We start from the raw sequence: 10197 nt of genomic DNA, 5'->3' as shown, positions 1-10197 counted from the left end.
CGCTACTTTCGTCTGCACCTTTTTTAAATTTTTTCGGGGCAAGGTGCTTGGTTATGGTTAGCCTTAACATTTAACATCGCATTATAAGCTGCATATTATTTCTTTCAAAATTCCAGCAACTCCTCAAACTTATCTTTCCTGATATTCCGGCAAATATGATAAAAATTAGCCATTTTTCTATCATACTGCCCTTCCTACTGCTGTCCATAACAGCAATAGCATAAAAAAAGTGTTGCTGCTAATACACACAATTCTGCAATATGCTGAAATCTTTAATTTTTCCCAGGATTGTGGCTAACTAGGGGACTTAGTTATAGGTGCTACACCATATACATATTCCCCTTACACTGCCTCTTATCCCCCAGTGCACTAAGGCTAGAAAAATGTTCACTAAAAGTGACAACTGAAAGCAATTTTAAGTTCCCCACATAGCTGCTGCCATGCTTCTTCAACCGCTAAGCCCGATACAATTCAACCAATGTTTCAAAGCATGCAACTCGTTAACATGTCTCACGCACATCGAGCGGTTCCTTGGCCAGGAGGCCACAGATGCGGTCGAGGCACTCAGTGAGGAATTCGAGCGGCCGGCGCAAGGTCCAGCCGGGGTTCTGTACAAAGAGGCGCACATACACGCCTGCCACCATCAGTTCCGAGGGGTCCTCCTCCACCAGGCTGAACTCAGCAGGAAGCTGCATAAGGAGACAGGATTGGCGAGAGAAGCACACAAATGCATCTCTGAATAGCAAGAAAATCATGCTCATGTCAGATCTTTAATTTAACTACACCCAACAAATATGCTGAATACGACCACCAATGCGACATTCACAGTGGCCTCTAGCCATGGCTTGAAGAACAAATTTTCCTAGTCCTTACATGCCTCTTCTGAAGCACAACTTCGGCAAGTAGCACTGAGCTGTTTGTGCTAGTATTTATATGAGCAATACTAATTTAGTACAATCTCAAAGAAGCAAATTTTTCATGTTATCAGTGCCATTGTGGCAAACATATCGGTGTCATCAGCAATGACACCATTGGCATGATTTAGAAACGGCATAGCACTACCAGTTGGTGACCATATCTCAACTACACTGTAGATGCAAGCAGTTATACTTAGGCAAGGCAATGATGATGTGACAAAAATGTGAATGCAAAAAAAAAATAAAAACCCTGCCATATTTTTGCATACATGCACGCCACGGCTATATCTTGGCACTGTCTTTCCTATCAGCGCAATACCATCTGGCCTGATTTATCAGGAAGTAGCTATGATGCATGTCACCAACAAGAACATGCATGACTCATTCTGTCCACTCTTGAGAATAAGACATGAGCATCATTTTTCAGACGTGTAGAGAGGCTAGCATAAAACAAGGTAAGGTGTGGCATTTAGGATTTCATGCCCTCAATTTGCATAAGGAGCTGTAACAGATGATGCATGTAGCATGTGGCTTCTGATGAATTTCAGCTACCTACAGTAGTTTACCATGCAATAAACGAGGAAAGCAGTGTACAGTCAAACCCACTTATAACAATATTGAAGTGCCATGAAAATACCATTGTTATAACTGATAATTGTTATAACTGAGTTAAGTAGAAAAACCGAAGAAAATATCCCAAACTTAAGAAAGTTTAATGAGGGAAAAGTTGCTCACACTTCTCATTTACTACCAGGAAGAAATTCGTAATCAGTCAGCTTTGACTGCCTCACGCCAATCTTGTTGACATCTCTCTGCAACATGTCCAACTGTTGCAAGTAGCAGAGTGAAAGGTTTTAGCACAAATAAAGTCCCGGCATGGACTTGATTATTCTTACTGCTTCCTGGTATGGCTTGGCCAACATGGTCACAGTATAGTAAAGACTTGTTAATTAGAGGTCGCTGAGACCAAGAAAAATGTTCGAATTGACTAGGTTTTGAACATCGAGAAAAACCTGGAGCATGCAAAAAATTTAACTGTGAGAACACGCTGGCCGTACGACCCTCAACTTTCCATCCGCAAACACGTGGTCAGCAGTGATCATAACGGCTCTCCCCCATCGAACCCCTGTATGCGCCCACCACAGGAACTAACATCAAAAGATAAACACGCCCTGATGTCATGCCTGATAGGTCAATGTCACACGCAGTCAGCGCTCACTGTAGTGAAGCCCGCCTCCATTTCTGCAGGGGCATGCTTTGGCAGTCAGCAAGCCCTACTGCAGAGTGATTTTCTACACTGGGAGCTCTAGGGTAGGGGTGCTACGCATTTCACGCATAAGCATTGCTTTGCGGTGCCACTTTGCGGCTGCGAGGTGCCATCGATTCATTGGTTTGCAACGAAATTGGGATCGAGCATTCGAACAAAGCAATAAAAACCTTAGAATTTACTGGTGCAGGTGGCCGATTCAAATTGTACAGTTGAATTTACATCAGAAATTACATTAGAAAATGTCCTTGTTGTTTCAGTCACACAGGAGTGTGATGACAGTGGCTGAACTGCAGGGAATTTTGACTTCCCAGTCAAGAGGAGGCACTCCTTGGTTCCTGACATATTGCAATAAAACAGGTCACTGATATGAAACAGAATTTAGCTGAAAGAATCTTAAACTGCTACACATATGAGATGATAAGAATTTTTGGTTACAAGAGATCTTTTTCGGGTCCCTTGAAACGAGTTTTTACTGTACATGGTAAAACTGACGGTGGTTGTTCATTGTTATATCCGATATACTGTTTAAAGCGGCATTTTGCAAGTGAGTTTGACTGCACATCTCAAGTGGCACATATCTAATGTGTATGTAAGGTGACAATGTGATCCACTCACCTTGCAGTTATCTCAAGTGGCACATATCTAATAAGTATGTGAGGTGACAATGTGATCCACTCACCTTGCAGTTAGCTAAGTGGGTTTGACTGCTTATCTCAAGTGGCACTTATCTAATGCGTATACAGTCAAACCCGGATATATCGAATTTCGGCTATATCGAACTCACGGAATATCCCCTTGAAAATCCCATGTAAAAGTATAGGAAAGCCGCGTCATATATTGAACTCAATTTCACCGGCCGAGGGTTATGCGATCGTCTTTGGGAAAGGCACACTTTCCACCACGCACTGGAAAGTGTGCCTTTCCCAAAGACGATCGCATAACCCTCGGCCGTTTGCCGCGTGACGTTTTCAAGCCGCGCACGGAAGTAATTAGAGGGGACAGTTCGGCTAGGGCAGCGCCGCGCCCATTCCCTACAGGCGCGCGCATTTGCGGTTATCGTTTCCCGCGCGTGCCAGCACGTTACGTTTGCAAGCCATGTGCATGAATGAACCAGAGAGAACCGGTGGGAACGAGTGGGGAAAAACGCGACAGAGCGAAGCGCAAGGGTGTGCCCATTCTTTTGCCGAGCTCTCTCTCTCCTTTCTCTTTCCCGGCCTTCGTTCGCAGTAGCACGCGCTACGCATACGCCAAGCCAGCTCAGCCCGTTTTCAGACAGAATGTTGGACGCTTTCCCCAGCGTGTTGCGAACCCCCTGCGCGCAGCGGCTGACGTGGCTATGGCGCCTGCGCGGCAAATCTACCCCCCCCCCCCCTCGAGAGTCGTCTACTTTTATCGTTGTGCTGTACGCGCGGCGTAGCGTAAGATACGGCGTTACGAAGCGGGTTTTTTTTTTTTTTTTTTGCGGAGTCGTTCATTCTTGCATGTATGAATTAACGAAAGCAAGCGGTCAGCTGCGATCATGACACCAGCTTTTATCATTTCTCGCTTCAAACAGCATTTGCAGCTACTGTATCACGCTTTCCAATATTTTGTAGCAGTGGACTACGAAATCTAACCAGGCTTGTGCAATCAAGCCATCACGGGCAGTCTTCCAAGTTCGCTCCCCGCCACTGCAGGAGCTATAAAAAGGTAAACACGCTGCAACGTTATCGCTGCCCAGCATCTTGGCACGCTGCCAAGAAATGAGCTGTGGATGAGATGACGGAAACGGAGTGCGACATGCAAGCGAAAACGCTCGCGATTTCTGCCGCAGCGAAGCAGAAACCTTGTTTCGAGCTGCCGCAGTGGGTCGAACGGCACGGCAGAGTGACGCAGTTCCAGGAAATTTTTTGCTCTGTCGCTGCGGCTCGTCGCTGAGATCGCTTAATCGCTTGCACGTGAGCGAGCTGGCCTTAACGCTTTTTTTTTTCTTCCAAACTCGCGTGTAAAAGTGAAGGGTGGGTTCACTATGGGAGTGAGTTGATTACACGACAAGCGCGGTATCGTTTTTTCGCATCGTAAGTGCTGTCCCAAGCCGATTTCTGTATATCGAATTATCAATATATCGAACTATTTCGCGATCCCCTTCGAGTTGGATATATCCGGGTTCGACTGTATGAGGTGACAATGTGATCCACTCACCTTGCAGTTAGCCAAGTGGGTTTGACTATCTAATGTGTATGTGAAGTGACAATGTGATCCACTCACCTTGCAGTTAACCAAGTGGGTTTGACTGTGTATCTCAAGCGGCACATATCTAATGTGTGTGTGAGGTGACAACGCGATCCACCCACCTTGCAGTTAGCCTTGGGGTCCTGCTTCTGGAGGTTCCACTGCCTGTACAAGAGACAATTTTGAAGATTTTCTGTAACAGGGATCATGCCCCATGGTCTCGTGGCCATTTTATGTCATGTTCTGTGATTGAGAGATCAGTGCAAGCAAGCGGTTAGCCTTACCACAATTAACACCACCAACATAAGCACCCCTGTACCTCACTTCCAATCCTCTTGAACACCTCCCTGCCTTTTATTCTTGCATAGCCCAGTCCCTTCTCCACAGAAGTCCTTGCTCTCCTCTGCTCTGCAGCACAATTTGGAACTTTCGGAACCTCTGCCACATAAGTACTTTTACTTTTTTTCTACAGCATGAATGGCTATCAGGATATGTCGGTGAAAACCCAACACGTAATTTTACAGGACAAGCTGAGGCCAGAAGAGTGCAAAGGTGTGCAGCTCTTTCGCATTGCCTCTCCCCGTGTTCTTGATGCCAAGAGCCCAACCCCTCCCCAGTGCTGAGTGCGTGGCTAGGATGCAGGGCTGCCTTTGGGTGCACTCACTCGAGGGCCATGCGGCGTACTGTCTGGCACAGCCTCTGCCGCGTCTCCTCCTTCCAGACAAGCTCAGGGTTCTCCTGCTGGGCTGCAATTGGACAACAATAATGCAGCAATCCAAGCACCCGGGCAACACTCACTTAGGCACAAGGTAAAGTGAAATCTCAATGATATCATCGTGACTGATGTGACTTTCAGTGTGCCCCACCAAGGTCGGTTAAGGCGCCCAACCATTGAGCCAGGGTAGCCGGGTTTTAATTCTGCCACGGTAGTCGCTTTTACACTGGAGGTGAAATGCAAGGTGCCCAGGTACTATGCAATATATTATTGGTGCATGTTAGGGAACCTCACATGGTCGAAATCATTTGGAGCCTTCCTTTGCAGTGTCCAAAGATTGAGTTCTGACCCGAGGCTGAAACACTACCACCATCCTATAACCAGCAGCACGGCGAATACTAGTGAGCACACAGTGAGATCATGCTTGTGAGGCATGCATATGTGCTCGTGAGTTAAACTTCACAACTATTGAAAATGTTCAGTAGGGTACACTGAGGTATGGTATGGTAAATTATGGTACAGTATAAGAGACTTGAAGTCCCAAAATAACACTGGCTATGAGGTAGTACACCATAGCAGAGAGCTAATTATTCGACCCCTTGGGTGCACTGACATCACGCAGTACACAGGCACCTAGCATTACCATTAACATACGGCTGCCGTCGCCGGTATAACATTCGTGACCTTGGGTTCAGGATTCGAGCACCCTAACCACTGTGCCACCACGGTAGGGCCAAGAATGTTTCGGAATTGGCATCAGCTTAGTATTAAACTTTAAATATTTTCATAAGCCATAAATCTGACAAATTTGTGTGAATGCATTTCTTGTACTCCAAAACACACAGAATCTGTTTGCCTTCCAACAACAAAAAAACTAGGGGTATGTTTATATTTGGAATAGAATATGAATCAGGGAACAAAAATGCCTTCGAATATTGAAAACCTAACAAGTGAGGGAAGAAAAAAAAACATAACAAAAATAGCAACCATTGTTCATCTTGTTGCTTGAGAATTCACGTGGTATTTGCAAATAAAACAAACCAGAGTTGAAAGAAACCAAAAAATGAAGTAAGAATTCTATACAGGATTCCGTATAGTTTTTTTTGTACAAAAAAAAAAACCTACATGAAACTGGGTGGGGTTTTCATATAGCTGCTGAACAAAATTAATTTGATTAATTTGGCCAAGACCGCGTTTGAATTAAACAAAGGCATGAATTATCGAATGTGCCATTTGCATCACAGTAATTTTATCTAATGAATACCTGTGCAACGGTTGTCTTGGCACCTTGCCATCTGTGCACACAGATGGCAAGGTCCCTCTCCACAATACAGTCGAACCCGGATATATCGAACTCGAAGGGGATCGCGAAATAGTTCAATATATCGATAATTCGATATACAAAAGTCGGCTTGTGACGGCACTTACGATGCCAAAAAACGATACCGCATGTGTCGCGTAATCAATCCACTCGCATTATGAACCCACCCTCCACTTTTTCACCCGAGAATTTGAAAAAAAAAAAAAAAAATGCGCTAAGACCAGCTCGCTCACATGCAAGCGATTGAGCGATCTCAGCGACAGAGCGAAAAATTTCAAACTTGTTGGAACTGTGTCCCTCTTGCCGCTCCAGCCACCGCGACAACTCAATAAAGGGTTTCTGTGTCGCTGCGGCAGAAATCAATCACGAGCGTTTTCGCTTGCATGTGGATGGCGCGCGCGTCACTCTTTGGGTCGTCTGGGTCGTCGCATCCACAGCTCATTTCTTGGCAGCGTGCCAAGATTCTGCTCAGTGATAACGGCAGGGCGCGTTTATCTTTTTTATAGCTCCTCCGGGTGGCGGGGAGCGACTTGGCAGAGTGCCCGTGATGGCTTGATTGCACAAGCCTGGTTGGATGCGCTTGGGGCGGGCGTCATGATCGCAGCAGCAGACCGCGTGCTTCCATTGGTTCATACATGCAAAGATAAACGGCTCCCGCCAAAAAAAAAAAAAAAAAAAGCCTGCCCCTTCTTAACGTCCGCAGCCGCCATAACGTCGCGCGTACAGCACAACGATAAGAAAGGATGACTCTCGCAAAAAAGAAAAAAAAAAGAAAAACAGAGAGAGCTGCCGCTTCTTAACGTCCGCAGGCGCCATAGCCATGTCAGCCGCCGCGCAGAGGGTTCGCAACACACGCTGGAGAAAGCGTCTGTAGCGTCTGACGTCTGTCTGAAAACGGGCTGAGCTGGCTTGGCGCATGTGTAGCGCGTGCTGAAGGAGAGAGATAGCTCGGCAAAAGTATGGGCACACCAACGCACATGGCTTGCAAATGTCATGTGTTGGCGCGCCGGAAACAATAACTGCAGATGCGCGCGCCTGCCTTTGGGGAATGGGCGCGGCGCTGTCCAGAACTGTCCCCTCTCATTCCTTCTGCGCGTGGCTTGAAAACGTCACGCGGCAAACGGCCAAGCGTGATGCGATCGTCTTTGGGGAAGGCACACCTTCCAGTGCGTGGTGCGGAGTTCGATATATTGAACGACCGGTGAAATTGAGTTCGATATATGACGTGGATTTCCTATACTTTTACATGGGATTTTCAGGGGATATTCCGTGAGTTCGATATAACCAAAATTCGATATATCCGGGTTCGATATAACCGGGTTCGACTGTATAGCCCCAACGCATTTTGAAGATTCTTCCCTGCACAATCACGCAGTCCAGCATATCAGTGAAGCGCGCTGCAATCTCTAAATATTTGAAAAATTCGGAATAGTATCAGTTCTTTTACTACAAATATGCATCGAATAAAAAACATATTCAAGTCGCATTCAAAATTTCAGATATTAGCACACCCCTATAAGAAAACCGAAGTGATAAAAATATTTATTTCAAACTGGCAAGGTTGAACAATCGAGATTCCACAAATGATTGCAAACTAGCAACTCACTAAATAGGCTGACAAATGCCTTCATCAAGAAGAGCTAGAATTCACCTTTCTCTGCTCCAACTTGTTTCTTAGTGACGTTTTGGTGCTGGCTCATGCTAGGAATGTTTATTCATGGTTTGAAATGCTTGCAGAGGCTGTCACAGACTGAACTGCGTATTCAGTGCTCAACGTAACAGGGCATGTCACATTTGATGCCTTGTTGTTGGCATTGATGCTTGGCATTTGATGGCTTGTTAACTCACCCAATCCACCCCATATTTCAAGCAAACAGCACTGCATTAGTACAATGACAGGTGTGAACTCTGCAGACCCCAAAAATTGCCCCTCGAATCTGAAAGAAAATATGCGGCCCTTACACGTGTTTATACAGTATGCGGACTAATGGTGCCATCATACAGTGGAGGCCATGCAGCATGGATGCCTGTAGACTGATGATTGGTACCAGGGTACCTTCCAGCCAGGAAGCACAGGACAAAGACACCTCCCCTCACTGACCTACTATCCATATCTATTATCCATACTGTCACTATCCATGCAGCCTGCTGATGTTGCAACTCACCCTGGAAGAGGTGCAGCGCCTCCTTGGGGCCCTGACGCATGGCGTCCAGGAAGACGGTTGGCAGGAAGCGGCCGGCCGTGCTGCGCACCAGTGGGCCATGCAGCTTGTCGGCAGCCATCTTGGCCAGAAGCTCCCCTGCCCGCTCGCGTAGCGTCTCATCCGAGCCATTGCACCACTGGTCCAGAAGGTACACCACCGCACCTGCCACACAAAGGATGATGACGGCAGAGAGGACATCCATGAATCAATGAAGGACAGAGAACGCCAGGCAAGTTGATAATAGTTGATCGTAGTGAAAAGGTGCGATGGGGACCAAAACCCAACCAGAAGAATGAAAACGATGCAGCACCAAACTGTTTTCGTCTTTCCTCTTGCATCGGGATCGTTTTCACGCTGTTAAAATGCTGCTGACCAGTAATCAGTGGATGGCTGACACCTTCGCGACTCACCAGTAGCACTTGAAATAGATCAGCTAAGCTCCTAATTTTCTGTGGTAAAAAAAATCTTAATTTCTACAAAGAGAAAACAAAGAATCCACAAAATTCAAAGGGAGACATCAGATTATGCTTCAGAAAGCATCTCACATTTTATAGCTCCTAATTTTTTGTGCTGGAGAGCCTTAAATTCTACAAAGAGAAAACAAAGAATCCACAAAATTCAATAGGAAATATTAGATTATGATTCAGAAGCCAATTGTGATGTGCTTGAAGGCACACTTGCAGAATTTCGCATGGGACTTCTTAAAGGAGGCCAATTCAAGGTGTTATTGGTAGCGAAAGCGATGGTGTAAAGGTCCTGCCTATTGCACGGCCCAAGCACATTTGATGCGTACATAGCCACACACATGACACTAGCAGGGTGCTTGTCGCCAGGCCAGAAAAACAATTAGCAGGGGTTATAGCTTTTAAACTGAATATAGTGCATACTTACCACACTTACCTGATTGTTTAACCTTTCCATAATACACTCATTGAACCGGTTAATCATCATTGTTCCTGTGGTGATATCCCATAACCTTACAATTGTTTTTACCACATGGTGTAAGAAGTTTTCTGTGGCTATGGGCCTGGTGCACTGCAGTTTCAGCTGTATATGTGGCGCCATCTGTGAGCTGGCACGCCAAATGGCAGAGATTTAACCGTGGCCTCCGCAATCAGCTCCAGTGCAACGGCACCTCTGGCTGTGGCGGCCACGGATTTAACCCTACTAGTGGCGCCATCTGGGGGCCTTCACGTCAAATGGTGAATGTTTAATCTTACTTACAGCTGGTTATAACGAGCGAAAACGTCTGCCGCGATGGCTCAAGAAGCTCAGCTCCTAAACTAGGTACCTAGGTTCCAACCCGACCAGTTTGAGTCCGCTCCAATGTTTTTTTTTTTCCCTTAGTGTAAAAGCATCAGAAGAGGTCATTATTGTAAGTCACTGTTCACAGATAGGTTTCACCACTTTTTCTGGTGGCTGGCAAACTTGAAAGACCCTTGCTATGCTTGACTGGGTTTGAAGTACACGTGCGAGGCTACATATTCGTAACTTTATAAAACATCTTGCAATCACAGTGATGGCCCAAACGACATCAGACAAGATTCTTTGTCGGTGGT

General features: G+C 46.0%; 1 protein-coding gene across 1 annotated transcript in view; it reads right to left on the bottom strand.

Moving 5' to 3' along the window:
- Rme-8 (receptor mediated endocytosis 8) overlaps nucleotides 1–10197 on the bottom strand; it is a 173519-nt gene that overhangs the window by 25443 nt on the left and 137879 nt on the right. The window contains exons 39-42 of the mRNA XM_084598432.1: nucleotides 8600–8800; nucleotides 5063–5144; nucleotides 4521–4563; nucleotides 519–689 (exon numbers count right to left, since the gene is read on the bottom strand). Coding sequence (XP_084454558.1) covers nucleotides 519–689; nucleotides 4521–4563; nucleotides 5063–5144; nucleotides 8600–8800 — 497 coding nt within the window. The remainder of the gene's footprint in view (nucleotides 1–518; nucleotides 690–4520; nucleotides 4564–5062; nucleotides 5145–8599; nucleotides 8801–10197) is intronic.

This window comes from Amblyomma maculatum, chromosome 1 (genome assembly GCF_055883805.1).
Source record: "Amblyomma maculatum isolate TAMU_Amacu chromosome 1, ASM5588380v1, whole genome shotgun sequence".
Classification (NCBI taxonomy): Eukaryota; Metazoa; Arthropoda; class Arachnida; order Ixodida; family Ixodidae; genus Amblyomma; species Amblyomma maculatum.
Note: the sequence above shows the minus strand (reverse complement) of the source record. Positions and strands in the feature narration are given on the sequence as shown.